Source organism: Rana temporaria, chromosome 5 (assembly GCF_905171775.1).
Source record: "Rana temporaria chromosome 5, aRanTem1.1, whole genome shotgun sequence".
In the NCBI taxonomy this organism is placed as follows: domain Eukaryota; kingdom Metazoa; phylum Chordata; class Amphibia; order Anura; family Ranidae; genus Rana; species Rana temporaria.
In genome coordinates, this window is record NC_053493.1 from 268,911,787 (window position 1) to 268,930,635 (window position 18,849).

The 18,849-nt window shown below is 44.9% G+C and overlaps 1 protein-coding gene across 2 annotated transcripts in view; it reads right to left on the bottom strand.

Annotated features, from left to right (window-relative positions):
- CTDP1 (CTD phosphatase subunit 1) overlaps nucleotides 1-18,849 on the bottom strand; it is a 160,159-nt gene that overhangs the window by 103,903 nt on the left and 37,407 nt on the right. For both annotated transcript variants that reach the window (XM_040353848.1, XM_040353849.1), the window contains exons 5-6: nucleotides 16,825-16,975; nucleotides 1,961-2,051 (exon numbers count right to left, since the gene is read on the bottom strand). In XM_040353848.1, the coding sequence (XP_040209782.1) occupies nucleotides 1,961-2,051; nucleotides 16,825-16,975 (242 nt within the window). The remainder of the gene's footprint in view (nucleotides 1-1,960; nucleotides 2,052-16,824; nucleotides 16,976-18,849) is intronic.

An 18,849-nucleotide genomic window follows, 5' to 3' on the forward strand; every position in this document is an offset into this window, starting at 1 on the left:
ACCAAGCTAAACAATGTGTTGGGGTGCCATTTATTAAATGGCACCCCAACACACCAACCAAATGCACATTTGACACACACTAAAACACACTTTCTGTTCAAATGTATTAGTATAAAGGCAATGCTTCAGAACGGACAGGTCTTAATTAGGCTCAAAAGAATAAACCGTTCTGAGTAAACAGTGCACAGGGCTCTACAAATCCTGGTCGCCATGGCGACTAGAAATAGCGTCCTGGCGACTTGGCTTGGAAGGTGGGCAAAAGTGAAGTCCCCAGCTCTTCCTTGTGTGAGCTGGCGCCATCTGGTGGTGGCCGTTGGTATTACAAGTTAAGCATTACAAGTTAAACAGCAATTCTAATGTAATTTTTCACTATTTTCACTGCCATCTTCTTCCCTCTAATTAGAACCCCCAAACATTATATATATTTTTTATCCTAACACCCCAGAGAATAAAATGGCGATCGTTGCAATACTTTGTCACGCCGTATTTGCGCAGCGGTCTTACAAGCGCACTTTTTTGGGAAAAAAAGTACACATTTTTAATTAAAAAAATAAGACAACAGTAAAGTTATCCATTTTTTTTTTAATATTATGAAAGATAATGTTACGCCGAGTAAATTCATACCCAACATGTCATGCTTCAAAATTGCGTCCACTCGTGGAATGCCGACAAACTTTTTTTTTTTCCATCAAAAAAGCTTTTGATGAGCAAAACAATAATGTACATGGCATACAAGCAGCGCATAGTTACAGCAAACTTCAAGTGGTCACGAATAGAATGTTTAGAGGGAGAAGAAAAAAAAAATAAGCAACAAAAAGAAAAAAACAGAAGAATAGATACTGCGACAACGCTTACACTGGAATGACCCGGGGTGTTAACATGTTGCATCGGATCAGCCATCCATCCCCAGTACCCCCCCGCTCCCCTGATCTCTCCCATGGGCAAGAGATCCCTAGATACAGGTTGCAGGTGATTTCAGCCATTTGTCCCATTTTTTCATATTTAGTTGGGCATCCCCTATGCGAATACACCATTTTTTTGTACGGCAAAACATTGTTTACTTCTGTCAGCCAGTGGGACAGCTCTGGAGGGTCCGGTCTCATCCACACCCGTGCTATAACCTTCTGGGCCACAAAGAGTGTCTCATGTAAGAATACCTTGAGAAATGTATTCATTTCCGCATTTGGGAAGGCTCCTAACAGGCATGGCTTTGGCTGCAGGGTTATGGGGGACACCATCTTGTCGTGAAGGAACCTCACCACCTGTTCCCAGAAAGCCTGAATCTTAACGCACTTCCACACCAGGTGGAAGAAGGTGCCCGTGTCCTGACAGCAGATCGGGCAAGTGGCGGGAAAGTCCCTTCTGTATTTAGAGATCCTGAGGGGTGTAAGGTATGCTCTGTTTATAATAAAGGTTTGTGTGAGGCGGTCTGATAGCTTTGAGGATACGAGTTTACATGCATCCAGAGCATCGCTCCACTCGTCATCTTCCATTGGGCCCACCTCCCCCTCCCACCTTGATTTCAAGGCATAGGCCGACGTAGTCGCGCCTGGGAGTGCAAGCATGGTGTGGAATTGGGAATGCCGACAAACTTTTACCCTTTAAAATCTTCATAGGCGACGTTTAAAAAAATCTACAGGTTGCATGTTTTGAGTTAGAGGATTTCTAGGGCTAGAATTATTGCTCTTTCTCTACCAATCACGGCGATACCTCACATGTGTGGTTTGAACACCGTTTACATATGCGCGCGCTGCTCACGTATGTGTTCGCTTCTGCGCGCAAGCTCGTCGGGTCGGGGTGCGTTTTCTGGCTCCTAACTTTTTTAGCTGGCTCATAGATTCCAAGCAAATTTGTCAAACCCTGGTGTAACAAATATATTCTTACAAATCTGTGAAAAGGAAACTGTTGGTTAGAGTGCTAGAAAAAAAATGAAATCAAAGCCAATAAGATAAACACAAACCTAAGATTTCCCGTTTTGGAAAATGGATCAATACATTCATCCCGAGATAATATTCGATGAGAGAACAGTTTCTTCTCAGAATCTAAATACCCTACAAAGCAAAAACAAGAAAAAAAAAAAAAAGTTATACTGCCAGCTAAAGAATCACAATGGCTTATTTGTTGCCATGTGGATACATATGAAATTAGAAAAACATCAACATACAGTATGTTCTAGCTTAAATAGAAATATGTCCTTTAAGGCAATGAACAAAATGCCTGGTAAGAAAAGCACTGCCGCAATGTTTGCTTAGAGGGCCGCTCTAAGATGGGGGGGGGGGGGGGGGGGGGGGGGAGGGAGGGGGAGATTTTTCAGGCTTACATTAAATTGTCAATATTAAACTTCTGTTGTACTACAACATTCCCTTAAAATGTATGTTACCCCTAAAATTATTATCCAAAATATGTGCTTCTATATAGGTGTGCTTCCCTGTAGCTTTTTCAGGATTTACTAGTTACTACAACCCCTAGCAAAAAGTATAGAATCACTATTCTTGGAAAATGTGCAATTGTGTAAAAAAAAAAAAAAAAAAAAATCACAAACATGCCTCAAAATTATTTTCATTTACCACTCCAACCTTCTGGCATTAGGAAACACTAAAAAAACAAAAAAAAAAAAAACTGTAGTCAAATCGCAACTCTTTTTGCAGATCAAGCAGAGAGAAGAAAATATGGAAATCACTAAATTCTGGAGAAAAATATTCTGGAATCATGCCTCAGGCGGAGAGAAAAAAAAGCCGATCAGCTCCTGTGCAAGGGACATAGGTACCGAAGAGGACGAGGCACAGCCACCTCAACTGTGCCACCTGCCAGTGAGCGATCCGGGATGAGGGGGCAGCTATTCGTTTCTAGCCACCCCCTTGCGATCGCTCCCCGGAGCTGAAGAACGGGGAGAGCCGTGCTTCACTGTGGCGGCTGCATCGAATGTGTCATCCCTTTTACACAATCGATGACGTCAGACTGCCCGCAGTAAACCCGAAACTGTGTGCAAATACCTGTCTTTAGACAGGTATCCGCACCCCCCTTCCCCTGAAACGTGTCAAATGTGACACCGGAGGGGGGGGGGGGGGGGTTCCGATCAGCGTGAGTTCCACTTTAGGGTGGAGCTCCACTTTAAGGAGAAAAATTACCCGTTTGCAAAATTTTCAAACAAAATATAAAATGGTTTTGTATTTATTTTTTTAAATCGGTCTTTTAAAAAAAAAATAAAAAAAAAATTAACAAAAATTCAAACCGCAGAGGTTATGAAACACCACCAAAAGAAAGCCCTTTGTGGGGGAAACAATTATACATTTATAAGTGTATATGATCATGCAATTGTCGTTCAAAGTGCATCAGCTCTGAAAATGTGTCTGGGCAGGAGGGGGGGGGGTTCAAGTGCCCAGTAAGCAAGTGGTTAACTATTGACAGTATTCTTTACTCCTAATGCAGTTGGACAGATCAGCTTTGCAGGTTGGAGCCTTGTCATGAACCATTTTCTTTATACCTCACCAAAGTTTTTCAATTGGATTGAGGTCCGGACTATTTGCAGGCCATGCCATTGACCTAGGTTTTTCTTGAAAGAAAGTTTTCACAGGCTTTGCCCTATGGCAAGATGCATTATCATCCTGAAAAATGTCATCACCAAACATCCCTTCAATTGATGGCATAAGAGAAGTGTCCAAAATTCCAATACAAACTTGTGCAATTATTGAAGATTTAATGACATCATCTCCCCCGTACCGTTGCCTGACATGTAACCCCATATGAACAATGATGTCATACATTTCATTGGAAAGGCACCAAACGAAAGTTCTAGCATCACCATACCCTGTCCAATGCAGATTCGTAATTCACCACTGAATATAACCTTCATCCAATCTTCCACAGTCAATGATTGTATTTCTTTAGCCCACTGTAAACCTTGCGGTTTGCCGACTAGTTATTAGTTACCCCTAAATTAACCCCCCCACCAATTCCGCTGCTTCCCTGTACCCATGCCACTCCACCACCCGCCGCTGCCTTTTATCTGAAACTGCCCCCCAATCTTCTCTCCTATGCCCTTCACCCCATTCTTCCCCCACCCCCCCTCCCCCAAACCAGCTCCCTGCAGCCACCATCTCTCTTCTGCCACGGCTTCAGGTGCTGCATTGGGTTTGGGGGAGAGCCACATGTGTGTCCCGTCCCCCGCTACCGTTCAGATCACCCGCAACTGCCCCCCGTAACCCCAATCCATGGCCGCTTCGAGCAGCATCTCTCCTTCCCTCCCTCCAGCTTTCCCTTTTATTCTAGAGGACATATGCTTTCAGAAAATATATGGTTTTGGGGGTCTTTCACAAATTCTGAAAGCTATAAGTGAAAAAGAAAAAAAAAAATTGCAAAAATGGTCTGGGCACCTGTGCACCGGGCCTGGTAGCGAAAGGGTTAAGGCATGTTTGTGATTATTATTTTTTCTACACAATTAAATCAACATTTTTCAAGAGTGGCGATTCCATACTTTATGCAAGGGGTTGTAGGAGATAAGAGCTCCTGAGATGTGCCACTTGGCGCAAGACACCAAGCATACTCAAACATTTTCTTTAACATTTTTACGGCATATGCTTATGCTCTAGCACAGGGGTCTCCAAACTTTCTAAACAAAGGGCCAGTTTACCATCCTTCAGATGTCAGGGGGGCCGGATGGTAGCCATTGGTAGTAAAAAAAAATTGGGTGTAAACAATATGCCATCTTTGGTGTCAGTGAGAGGAATGTTCCCCCATTATTGGTGTCTTTCTGAGAAATTGTGCCCTATAATTGGTATCATTGAGCTCCATTGCTGGTGTCATTGGGAGGAATTATGCTCCTTTGTTGGGATCAGATAGGGGAATTGTGCCACATCATTGGTGTCATTGGCCCCATTGGGAGAAATTGTGCACCATAATTGGTGTAATTCAGCCCCATTGCTGGTGTCATTAGGAGGAATTGAGCCCCATCATTGGGGTCATCAGAAGGAATTGTGCCCCATCATTGGGGTCATCGGGAAGAATTGTGCACCTTTGTTTGTGTCAGATAGGGGGAATTGAATTGTGCCCCATTGCTTGTGTAAGACAATGAAATAGTGCCCTAAGGGCCAGATAAAAGAGAGTAAAGGGCCACATCCAGCCCCCGGCTGCAGTTTGGAGACCACTGCTCTAGCATATTTAAATATACTTATCTATAGAAAATAAGAATCGTCATGGTGTAGATTAGGGTCACAAATACTTTAACCACTTGACCTCCGGAAGATTTAACCCCCTTCATGACCAGGCCACTTTTTGTGATAAGGCACTGCATTAATTTAACTGACGGTTGCGTGGTCGTGCAACACTGCACCCAAATAACATTTGTAATTTATATCCCCCCCCCCCCCCCCCCCACAAATAGAGCTTGTTTTGTTGATATTTGACCACCACTGTGGTTTTTCTTTTGCACTACAAACAAAAAAAAAACTATATTTTTACATTCTGCTATAAAACATATCCGATAAAAAATAAATTAAAAAATTCTTCATAAAATTTAGGCCAATATGTATTCTGCAAAGTTAATGGTAAGAAAGTCCCAAAAGGCATAATTGATATATCTGCTTTTACTATTGGAAGATAGATTTTAATTGCTGCTTTGCAAGAACACAAAAATTATGCCTTCTCATGTCAGAACAGAACTCTGCCTTGTTTACATAGGAAGAGCTCAGTTTTGAGTCTCTGCCCGACAATCGGCAGGTGCCAGCAGACATCAAGTGCCTGGCACCCGCAGATTGGCTTCCGCTGTGAATAATCACAGCAGAAGAGGCATGCCCCTGCAGGCGGAAGAGAGATTATGTGTATGTATATATACACACACACACACACACAATATTATATATATATATATATATATATATATATATATATATATCACACACACACACACACACACGTAAAACACGCGTAAATGCAACTCAGCAAAAATATATGAAAAGAAAAAAAGAAATGCACTACAAAAAAAACTTGCTGAGATCCATAGCTCCCCACTCAAGACTGGCCTTTCCTGTATATGGACAACCTGGGTTCTGGCCATTGTAATCAGTGAGGCCTCGTACACACGATAGGTTAAACAGAGGACAACTGTCTGAAGGACAGTTTTCATTGGTCAAAACCGATCGTGTGTGGGCCCCATAGGTTATTTAACCATCGGTTAAAAAAAAGCCAGCTCGATGGATTCCTAACCGATAGGTCAAAACCGATCGTTAGTAGGCAAAACCATCGGTTAAAAATCCACGCATTGCTCAGAATCAAGTCGTCGCATGCTTGGAAGCATTGAACTTAGTTTTTTTCAGCACGTCGTTGTGTTTTATGTCATTGCATTCTGACACGATCGTTTTTTTTTTTAACAGATGGTGTGTAGGCGCGACGGACCATCAGTCAGCTTCATCGATTAACCAATGACAACGGTCCATCAGACCGTTCTCACGGGATAGACTGATCGTGTGTATGCGGCTTCAGTCTCCACTCTCAATTGAAAATATGAAAGAATGTAAGTTGCATGCCACTTGGCAACTTTTGAAGTATTTAATAGTCAAACAGACTTCCCCTTTCCTTGTAAGCAAGCCATGAGGGGTGAAACAAGACAAAGAAGACATTATTTGGGTTGAGACAGAGTATGCAGTCAATTTGTTGTTTATGAAACAATACTGCAAGAGGAGCCAAGTGTAGTGCGGCGGACATTCTATTATAAGAAACACAGCTAATCTATTACAAATGCAAGTAAATATGTATGCAGAACTGCACTCTGAACATCTGTTAGAGCCGGTTAACACTACCGTGACCTGGAGGTCGACTTGTGTCGCCCCAAGTCGCGCAACATGGCAAATTACATGGAAGTGAATGAGAGCCGTCTTAATGCACACTACTGAAGTCGCTCCGACTTCAGAAGAGGTTCTTGTATTACTTCAAGGCGACTTGTACCCATTGATTTCAATGGAAGTCGCCTCCAAGTCGGATCCCCTCTCTTAACTGAAGCAACTTAACAGGAAGAGAAACTAGTTCTCAGGCAAACCCCTCCCTCCCACAGAGCTGTTTATTTTTTTGATTGGCCACTGGCAAAGTCGCCTGTCCTGGAGGCGACTTAAAGTCTCCCCAAGTCGCGCTGAAGTCTCCTCGCAAAGTCGCGCCCAGAGTTGTGTTGCCCTTGTGTGAACCGGCACTCAAGGTTTTGATTTTTACTTCTCACAAAGTACAATAAAAGTACAGCGAGGGGGAAAAACAAAAAACAAACACACACATACATTTTCTATAGTTCTCTACATCATCAGTGCAAGTAGGATTTCATCAGCAAGCGAGACAATCCAACATTTCAGGTTTCAAATAGCCTAGTTCAGTAGATACCATGTGAGTCAAAAATAAAAAGAATGGTGGGCAGTCATTGGGGATATTTTTTATGTGAACGGTTAAAAAAACAGAATTTTACAACAACTGAATGAAAAAAAGACAGATTGAGGGGAATTTTTTTTTTTTTTTTTTTTTTTTAATAAATTTGTCTGCTCTGTTTATTATAAAAAGTATACATTGTTAAAATCAAAACTGTCTAAATAACACAATTAAAAAGGTTGAAATCTCTGCATGCACTTGTATAATAAGGTATAGCGCCGACATTTATTTTGTGGCATTGCACTGCCCTCTTGTGCTCAAAAGATGTCCAAAATGTTTCTTCCAAGTAAAAAAAAAAAAAAAAAAAGCTTGTCCTTGTGGAAAATTGGATTTTTGTACTCACTGTAAAATCCCTTTCTCTGAGTTCATGGACAGACAGAGCAGCCTTTGACCTTAGGGTTATATCCGCTTCCTTCCAGGAGAGTTAGGCAGAAAAAAAAGCACTTTAAGTGTTAACACTTTGCTCAGTACAGCTCCTCCCAGGGGGCGTGGTCCCCCGGGTATAACCCCCAATCTGCCTCAGCAGCTTCCAGTTCGTAACAAGCAGTACAAAGGAGGGGTGGGTGCTGTGTCCGTCCATGAACTCAGAGAAATGGATTTTACGGTGAGTACAAAAATCCTATTTTCTCTTCCGTTCATGGACGGACACAGCAGCCTTTGACCTTAGAAACGTCCCCAAGCAGTGTCAAAAAAATTTGAGGGGTGGGAAAACAACACAGCAAACCAAGCTTCACCTCAAACAAAACCGGAGTTACTCAACGGAGGAACTCCAACTTTAAACTGCCGCCTGTAACACCTTGTGGCCGAAGGAGGCATCTGAAGATGCACTCACATCCATCTAGTAAAAACTTTGAAAAAGTCTGGACCGACGACCAGGTCGCTGCCCTTCACACCTGTAACAGAGGCTTGATGCTGGAAAGCCCAAGAAGCACCGATCGCCCTGGTCGAATGCGTCGTAACCCGAAAGGGAGGCGCCCGCCCCTTCAGGGCATAGGCCTGAAGCACAACCTGTCAGATCCACCTAGAAATGGTGGCCGACAAGACTGCCAGACCTTTTTTAGGACCAACCACCTACACGAACAGTGAGTCCGACTTCCGGAACGGAGCCGTAGCCGATAAGTACACTCGTAGGGCCCGAACCACATCCAGGGAATGTAAAGTGGCCTCCTGTTTTTTTCGGCTGAGGACATAAAGATGGCAACACAATGCCCTCATTAATGTGAAAAGCCGAAACCACCTTTGGGAGAAAAGACGGCTGAGGTCGCAGTACCACCTTATCCTTATGGATGACTAAGTAGGGAGCCTTGCAGGACAAGGCCGCCAGTTCAGACACACGGCTGAACGAGGCAATTGCTACCAGAAATACCACCTCTTGTGACAGTCAACAAGGGAATCTTTTGGATGTCCTGAAGCACTGAAAGGACTAAAGTCCCACGGGGGTAGTGGATGGCACACCGGAGGGGCCACATGCCAGACCCCCTGCACAAACGTACGCACCAAGGAGTGCGTCGCCAAGGGTCGCTGAAAGTAAACAGCCAGAGCCGAAATCTGACTCTCAACCGTACTCAAGGCGAGAGCCTGATCCACTCCCCGCTGTAAAAACAGCAGAATCCGGGACACCACGTAAGTACGAGGGTGCCACTTCATCTCTTCACACACAGAGATGTAGGCCTTCCACGTATGATGGTAAATCCTACGTGAAGTAGACTTCCGTGCACGCAGCATGGTAGAGACCACCGAGCCTGATAGGCCCCGGTCCTTCAGCACCTGGCTCTCAACAGCCATGCCGTTAAAGCCAGCTACTGTAAAACAGAGTGGAAGATCGGACCCTGCGACAGAAGATCTTCTCTCAGGGGTAGACGCCAGGGGGCGTCTGCCACCAGACGCACCAGGTCCGCGTACCAGGAGCGGCGCGGCCAATCTGGGGCGATCAGGATTGTTGGAATACCTTCGGCTTTCACTCTGCGCAGCAGGCAAGGAAGAAGCTTCAGAGGAGGAAAGGCGTAAATTAGGCGATAGCGACCCCAAGGCGCCACCCAGTGCATCTGATGCGTCCGCCCACGGGTCCCTCGACCTGGTCACGAATCGTGACACCTTCCGATTGAGACGGGACGCTAGAAGGTCCACGTCTGGAGTGGCCCACTTTCGGCACAGACTCTGAAACACCTCCCGGTGTAGCGACCGCTCTCCTAAGTCTAGCCTTTGGCGACTCATAGTCGGCTTGCCAATTCAGCACGCCCGGAACGTGCACTGCCGACAGAGCTGGAACGTAGCTTTCGGGCCCACCGGAGGATGTGCGCGACTACCGTCGCTGCAGCTGAGCTTCGCGTGCCCCCCTGATGATTGACGTATGCACAGCCGTGGCGATGTCGGACTGGATTTAGACCGGTTGGCCTTGCAGACCCAGAGACCACTTGGAGAGACACAATTTGATCGCTCGGAGCTCCAGTACATTGATTGGAAGGCGGGACTCCTCCTGAGTCCAGCGCCCCTGGGCTGACTGGGCACTCCAAACAGCCCCCCAGCCGGAGAGGCTGGCAGCCGTTGTGATCACTGTCCAAGGCAGGAACAATTTTCCAGTCCGGAGTACCGGAGAAGTCAGCCACCACACTAGGGAGGACTTGGTCAGTCGACTCGAATCTGGTAATCCAGAGACGAAGGAATCTCGTTCCAACGTGAAAGAATCTCCTTATGCACACTCGAGTGTGGAATTGAGCCTACGGAACTGCCTCGGAAGAGGCTACCATCAGACCCAGCACTGATATGCAAAAGCGAAGCGACGCCCATTTAGGGTCGCCAACCGCTGCACCGCAGATTCCGCAGTTTTTCCGCTGGGAGGAAAACTCTCGCCTCCAAGGAATTTAGGACCAACCCCAGACCTTCCAGCCGCTGACACGGCACCAGTACCGACTTCTGGATATTCAGCAGCCAACCAAAATCCTGGAGGCTCCGACAGGTGATAGACACATCGTCTACCAATTCCAAGCTTGAGGAAGCTCACAGAAGAAGGTCGTCCAGGCAAGAAACTAGTCCTCCACGAACGCAAAGCGCAGAAACCTCTGGTGTTTTGCGCAAATGGGGATACGCAGGTAAGTGTCCTTGATATCCAGGGACGCTAGACAAAGCAATTAAGGGCTTTGAGGTCCAGGACCGGAAAATGTATTCCTGACGCACTTGGTGGGCGAAAACAAAACCGCTTGGGGTTAGTAAATGAGGGCCCTTGCCCAGGGCTGTGGAGTCGGAGTCGCGGAGTCGGAGTCGGGGGAAATTTTGGGTACCTGGAGTCGGAGTCGGCAAACAATGCACCGACTCCTACTAAATTTAGATTGGAATTAAAAAAAAAAAAAAAAAGCAAGTTTAAATGTCCCAATTCACAAAAAGTTATAATTAATGACTCCTCTACTGTAAGAATAAAGACCAATGCATGCAGTGCCTCACGTAACCGCAAAACGAACACGTTAAGTGACCGTGAAGAAGCATGCTTTTCATGTGCTTCACTATATGGCACGCAACGCACAATTAGGAGCTGCAATACTTATACTTTCCATAGTGTTGTGTTCTGCTTTTACAGGGAACGCATGTTAGAGAACCAGTAAGTGTCCAAATAAAAAAATTCCAACAGGAGTTTTATAAAGCACTAAAAGAAGTTGAAAAGTATGATCACTCATCAAAACTTACTGTTGAAGAAGCCATCCTTGTTTATCCAGAGATCGTTAGTGATGTGGCCAGAATAGTTACTGCAATGCCACCCACCCAAGTCAGTGTCGAAAGATTATTTTCAGCCCTAAAAATAATAAAGTCTGACTTAAGAGCCTCTATGAAAGAGGATCTGGCAGAGGCAATTCTCTTTCTTAGAACTCTACATTGAATTAATTTGCATTTGCTAAGCCTAGAACTACATTTCAAGATTAATATAAACCATTTATAGGTTTTGCATATTTGGTTTTTGGTTCATTATAGATAAGCTTTGTTTTTGTTCTAAAACAACCAAATAATGTGGTTTGTATTTTTGAACTGGTAAAGATCCTGTTCCTGATGTTTATGCCTGCTGCTACTATCCATTCACTTGATTGTTTTCATTGTGTTTGTCTTTTGCTTAAACTGTGCAATACAGTAGACTGTTGGCTTCCCAGCCAGTAGTCCTGTGGTGGGTTGCGTTTCTTTCACTCAAGGAATGTATAAAATACATTCACATATTAATACAGAGGAGTCGGAGTCGGAAGTACATAAAACTGAGGAGTCTGAGTCGGAACATTTATCTACCAACTCCACAGCCCTGCCCTTGCCTACGGCAAGGCACCTTACCCTTCCCAGATTGCGGGAGCAGAGTGCTCACACCGCCCGTGGCATCTTTTATGATGTCATCCAGGGACACCCCAAAAAGCCGTTCACTCTCACAGGGTAAGTCCACCAAGGACTATGTAGAGGACTGGTCCGCAGACCAACCTTTAGCCATACAAGGCGGGGCAGTACCACCGCGGAGGCCCTGGAGAGCAGGGGGAGCATATCCAGGGCCGACACACAGACAAATATTAGACCTTGTACCAACTGGTCGGTCAGGACCACGCAGGTCTCAGAAGCAGTCTGCGCCTCTAGCTCCCGCACCAGGGACTTAGCCCGTCCGGTAAATGCCAGCGACACCAGAGACCCGACCAAAATCAGTCTCACCACCGCCCTCCTCCTGAGAATATGGAGTGGGCCACAGCCACAGCTCTCCTATCTGCGGGGTCCTCAAAAGCGCGAGCCCCTTCCACAGGTAATGTGGCAGCCTTGTTCCAAAACAAGCTTCCCAGTCTGGACACAGGGGGATCCACTGACGGAGGAGATACCACTGTTATAGGAAATCCTCCTCAAAAAGGGGAACGGACCGCAAAGTATCCTGGCACTGCAAAAACTTCCTACGACCTATCCCATTCCTTGCATAACATTTCCAGACATGGAACACAAGGAAAACACTTATTGCGGGGCGGCTTACTGAGCCCAAAAGGGACTGACACACCTCTGGTGCCTCCGCCGAATCCTCAATAGCTTGAGTAACCAGCACCGCAGTGTCAAGAGCCCCCCAAAAAAAAAAAAAAAAAAAAAAAAAAAACAATCATGTGCTGACCCTGAAACAGGGTCATCCTCACTGTCCGTGTGGGCCTGGGCCTGCAGCATCTGACAAAAACGGAACCAGAGCCGCAAGGTTCATTCCCTGTCAGAAAACATCCCAGAAGGAGGCAGAGGGGGGGGAAGCTTTGTAACCCCCCATATTCCCCCACCACTTCCATCCTGACCACAAACGCCTCAGGGACTGCCATCATAGCATCCATAGAGGCAACAGAAACAGGGACACTAAGGGTTAACAGTTAGAGACACTAACTTCCACCCTGCCTGTGCTGCGCCATTCATAAGAGCTGTACCAAGATGGCCGCCGACATGCAAAAAAACAGCCTGCGGGCTTCGAGAAAATGGCCGCCGTAATTACTACTGCGCCATATAACACAGCCGGTCACCTGCAAAATGGTGCCAAAACTGAGTTTTTTTTTTAAAACAAGTACAGTGAAGCCCCAGTGACACACGGCAAACATTTAGGCCCATGGGACACCCCCCCCCCCCCATGGCAGTGCACTAAAACACCAAAACAGCACCCACAGCAGCTGCAGCCCCCAGGTCAGACTAAGCCCCCCAAGCGGGCCCCCCACCTCACGACCGTCACCCAGAAACGGGGAAGGAGGGAGAGGAAAAGGGAGAAAGGAAAGCAGGGCGGACCCTCAAACGACCTCCCCAGGAATGCACCAGCCGAAACCACCCCGCCGAGGCAAGGGGGATACTACTTACCCGTCCTGCAACCACCGGCTGGAGGTATCCCGGACAGAACCAACGTCCACCAACGGCATGGCTGTCGGCCAGACTCACTGTGACAAGAGCATAGAGACCGGTCATATGTGTGCCCTAGAACACGACGTTCCCCAGCCGCCCCTGGAGCAATGGGGCCTGTCGTGGACGACCCAGAGCTGAGGGCCGGCACATGCTCAATGGCCGAACATGGGGGGGGACTACAAGAGTCAAGACCCAGCCTGTCACCCAGTCGGCTGTTGATAGAAGAATCACAGGATTCAATAAAAATGCAGGAACAAAATAATAAAGGCGAGAAAAAAAAAAAAAAAAAAAAAAAAAAAATCGCAGAAAAATTCCAGAGTACAGGGACTCCAGAGTGACATTAAGCAGAAAAAAAACTGGAAGCTGCTGAGGCAGAGTGGGGGTTATACCCGGGGGACCACGCCCCCTGGGAAGAGCTGTACTGAGCAAAGTGTTAACACTTAAAGTGCTTTTTTTCTGCCTAACTCTCCTTACATTTTACAATTTTGTGACATGCGTATGTGTATTTCGATGCGCAACCATTTGCGAATAGGATTGCTACTTAATTTTTTTGTTCTACATGGTTTTAAGTTATGATCTATCTATCCCATAATTCATAACATGAGTACATTAGGCTAACTCTTAAGGCTTCATGTACATGGGAGGTTTTTACAACTGCTCCTGAATGATTTAACTTGACAGATAGTAACCCACGTTTAAAACGTGCGTTTTGCCGCGTTTAAAATTTTTTTTTTTTTTTTTGAATGGGCAAAAATGAAAAATGCCTATAAAAGGAAACGCTGCTAAACAGGGGGGTTACCGCATTTAGCAGCGTTTTGGAGTCTGAAACTTGGAAATCTTCTGCGTCTGAACCCATTTTTTTTGCTTTCAAAGAAACGCTGTTAAACGCAACTGCCTAAAAACGGCAATAAACAAGACTGTGTACACGGTCACATAGGATAACATTGAATGAGTTCAGAGGCATTTGAAAAATGCGTCCAACTGCCTCTGAACGTACGTTTCGCATCGTCCCATGTACAGTTTCTCGTCCATACAGCGAGGGGAAAAAAGTATTTTATCCTCTGCTGATTTTGTATGTTTGCCCACTGAAAGAAATGATCAGTCTATAATTTTAATGGTAGGTTTATTTAAACAGTGAGAGACAAAACAAATATCTCCATAAAAATGCATTTCAAAAAAGTTATAAATTGATTTGCATTTTGAGTGAAAAAAAAATATTCAGCAGGATTTCTGGCTCCCAGGTGTCTTCTATATACGGTTACAAGCTGAGATTGGGAGCACTCTTAAAAAGGGGATTTTTTTTTTTTTTGCATATTCATACTTACCTAGGTAGATGCATCCTCAGTCTGAGGCTGCATCTGTCCCGCAATGAATCTTCACTGAGAACCGAGCGATCACTTGGTTTTCACAGCTAAGTGAGCAGAGAGCTGTAGACGAAGTCACAGCTCTCTCCTCTTCTACCTCCTCGCTCACTGGAGCGCTGAGCTGTCGAGGTGGTGGAACAGCAGTCCCGCTGAGAGGCTGAGCCGGGTTTCAGTGCAGGCACCTGGCGGATCTAGACATTGGTGACGTCAGCAGAGAGCGGACTGAAGTCCGCTCTTTGCTGAAATTGGGTCACAGAAGTGCAAAACAAATCGCACTCCTGTGATCCATAGAAGTACAGCCAAACAAGCTTTGGCTATAGTTATCCTTTAAAGGGAGTGCTCCTAATCTCAGCTTGTTACCTGTATAAAAGACACCTGTCCACAGAAGAAATCATTCAATCAGATTCCAATCTCTCCACCATGCCCAAGACTAAACAGCTGTCCAAGGACGTCAGGGACAAGATTGTAGACCTACACAATGCTGGAATGGGTTACAAGACCATCGCCAAGCAGCTTGGTAAGAGGATGACAACAATTGGTGTGATTATAAACAAATGGAAGAAGCACAAAATAACTGTCAATCGCCCTCGGGCTCCATGCAAGATCTCACCTCGTGGAGTTTCAATGATCATGAGAACGATGAGGAATCGGCCCAGAACTACATGGGGGAATGTGGTCAATGATCTTAAAGCGGAGGTGCAGCCATGATTTTTTTTTTTTTTTAAAGTCAGCAGCTACAAACACTGTAGCTGTTGACTTTCAATAAGGACAACCCCCCCCCCCCCCCCCCCCCCCCCGGCCAATCCCTCAATCCTGGCGCTGCCATCCTCACTAAGGGAAACAGGCAGTGTAGCCTTGCAGCGTCACTACCCGTTACCTACTGCGCATGCGCAGTTCGCACAGCGCTTTATGAAGGGGTGGCTGTTCTCTGGGATACACACAGTTCCCAGAAGACAGCGCGCCCCATTCCCTAGAAGACAACGCGAGGTCGACAACCAGCCGTGGAAATGTTTGACCTCTGTCATTGCCAGCAAAGGATATATAACAAAGTATTGAAATTAAATTTTGATATTGACCAAATACTTATTTCCCCCCATAATTTGCAAATAAATTCTTTCCAAATCAGACAATGTGATTGTCTGGATTTGTTTCCACATTTTGTCTCTCATAGTTGAGGTATACCTATTATGACAATTACAGGCCTCTCTCATCTTTTTAAGTGGGAGAACTTGCACAATTGGTGGCTGACTAAATACTTTTTTGCCCCACAGAGCGAACTGTGGAATCGGATCGCATGTGTCTGAACACCCATGCGATCCAATTCCAGTGCGGACCAAAAAAGGGTCCGGCTTCATTTTTGGTGCAAATGCCATTTCAGCCATACAAACTGTATAGCTGAATTTGCAACGCACAGACATTGCATGCAATGTGCACAGGAATGCGGTGTGAATCACATGTAATGTCTGCAATCGCATAAGTGTAAACCTAGCCTGAACCAGAATGTTTAGCATGAAAACACAGATCATCCACACAGGTACTTCAGCTGCATACTGACAGCCAGAGCCTGACACCAGCTAAAACCTACAATACTAATAGCCGTAATGTGTGGGCTTAACAGCCCCGTTTAACACTCTGGCATGTAGAGTTGAAAATGCACAATACATGTATTAACATTGCAACATTAACAAGTAGTATACAAGAAAAAAAAGCATTAAATCAAACAAAAAGACAGATGACAGAAAACAAATGATTTAAAAAAAAAAAAAAAGTATGCAGCATGAGCCCTTTAAAGTGGTTGTAAACCACCCAGTAAAGTGACTGGCCTCTCTCTTCTACTTTCTTCAAAGTGCAGAATTTAAACAGCCTGAGCTAGCAGGAAGCAGTGGGCAGGAAGTTGAACCAACTGCAGATCTCAGTAAAAAGAGCTCTGAGAGCTGATTAGGAGGGAAGGTACACAGTAGCACACCCCCTTTTACAAAACAGAGCTGAGGCTGTCAAACACAGGCTGTGTGCTGGAGTTCTCTCGTCTGTCACCTTTTAACCTGTTAGGATCAGGGAAACTTGTTAGAAGTGACTCATAAATAGCAAAAGAATGAAGCAGCAGATAGAAATTAGACTTCTCCTCTGAATTGAGACAAGTACACACACAGTATGCTTTGTTCATATGTAGACATTTACATTTGGCATTGCTACTGACCTGCAATAGTATGTGCATAAAGCCTGCTACCAAAGGTGAAAACATGCAACTCATACAGCTTAGCAATTTTCTCCAAAAAATCTTTACAATGAGGACGCAGGCGGGTGTGCAGCATTGGTTCTCCTCTCCCTAACTGGAAATGAAAAATTCCCTGTAAAATAACAAAAACCTTCATTAAAAAAGGATATATTACACACATTGTAAATTCCCTTCCTTGAGTTTCTGTTTTGGGGGTTTTTCTCACCAAGGGTCCGGTTTCCAGGGTCCAGTGCCCAAAGGGTCACATTACCTTGTAATCTTACGTAAACTAGGTTCGGGTACCATCCATTTTAGTGTATCACCGTCTGGATGGATCCGATTATATAGCCCTTTAAATGCTTCAGAATCTGTTCCAGGACCATTCTCTTAGCTAGATCATGGAGAGCTTCTCCAAGCATGACCATCACCTTACAAGACACTGGCAGAAATACGGAGGTACTTCCTGTGTAGAATGGCTTATATACGGGAGGAGTTCCTGTCTTTTTGGTTTACCAGTGTCCATTCACCTATAGGTGGCATATAACCGGAGTTATTATGGCTGCTCTTTGCCCCGTGATGTACGATAAAGAAATATTAAATTTTCACAAAGTCTGTTGCTTCAGTGATTTTAGATCTTTTTATCAAACCTTACTATGGTATACTGAAGTATAATTGCAAGCAGTGTCCGAGGCCTTTTTTTTTTGTAAATCACAGTATTTGGGATGAAATCTAGGGGGGCATAATAAGGGGGAATGGGAATAGAGTTATTTGCTAGGGGTACATGGTAATTAGGGAGGAAATGAGGGTTAGTGGGACAAGAGGGTCTCAGTCCCTCCCCCCTCTTAATAAAGGGGAAGGATAAAGGGGGGGGGGGATAGAGACTCACTATCCACGAATATTAGGACATTTTGGTTGTTCACGGTTTGTAGGGGGTTTATCTTGTACAGAGGGTTTGGGGGGGGGGGGGGGTATTTTTTTAAAGGGAGGGAAATTGATTGATGGGATGAGTCAAGGAAATATGGGCCCTTTTCTGTCTCTATGAAGAACTTTGAAATATATATATATTCTAGGAGTGACCCATTCTTATGTTTTTTTAATGATTTGTGTGTATATATGCGTTTTTTGAAATGTTTGTAAGAGTTTTGTTCACCCGCCTCTTGAGGATTGACCACAAGTTCTCAATAAGATTAAGGTCTGGGGTGTTCCCTGCCCATGGATACAAAAGTTCAATGTTTTGTTCCCAAAGCCACTTAGTTATCACTTTTGCCTTATGGTAAGGAGCCCAATCAGGCTGCAAAAGGCATTGCTCACCACCAAACCGCTCTTGGATAGTTGGGAGAAGTTGCTCCAAGGATGTTTTTGTAACATTTTTTTTATTCATGGCTGTGTTCTTAGGCAAAACTGTAAGTGAGCCCCCTTCTTTGTCCGAGAAGCAAACCCACACGTGAATGGTCTCAGGGTGCTTTACGGTTGACACGACACAGGACTGATGGCTCACCTTTTTTTCCACCGGACAAGGTTTTTTTTTTCCAGGATGCCCCAAACAACCGGAAAGGGGATTCATCAGAGAAAATGACTTTACCCCATTCCTCAGCAGTCCAATCCCTGTACCTATTGCAAAATATCAGTCTATCCCTGATGTTTTTCCTGAAAAGGAATGGCTTTTTTGCTGTCCTTGATACCAGGCCAGCCTCCAAAAGTTAATTTTCATGGCAAAGAGGGACTTTTCATAACATTCTGGAGTATATGCAAACTGCCATCATAAAAACTGAGGCAGTAGACTTTGTGAAAACTAATATTTGTGTTATTCTCAAAAATTTTGATCAGGGCTGTACAGACAGAATGGGGGTTTCATATTTTCTTTATACAGTATCTAAACAGCCAGTCTTCCCAAATCTTACTGTAACAATTACCACATATCTTTTTTTTTTTTTTTTTTTGCATAAATGTTATGCTGCTTTTGTAATAAAAGAGTTGTACCCTTTTCTATGTGCAAAAGGCAACAAT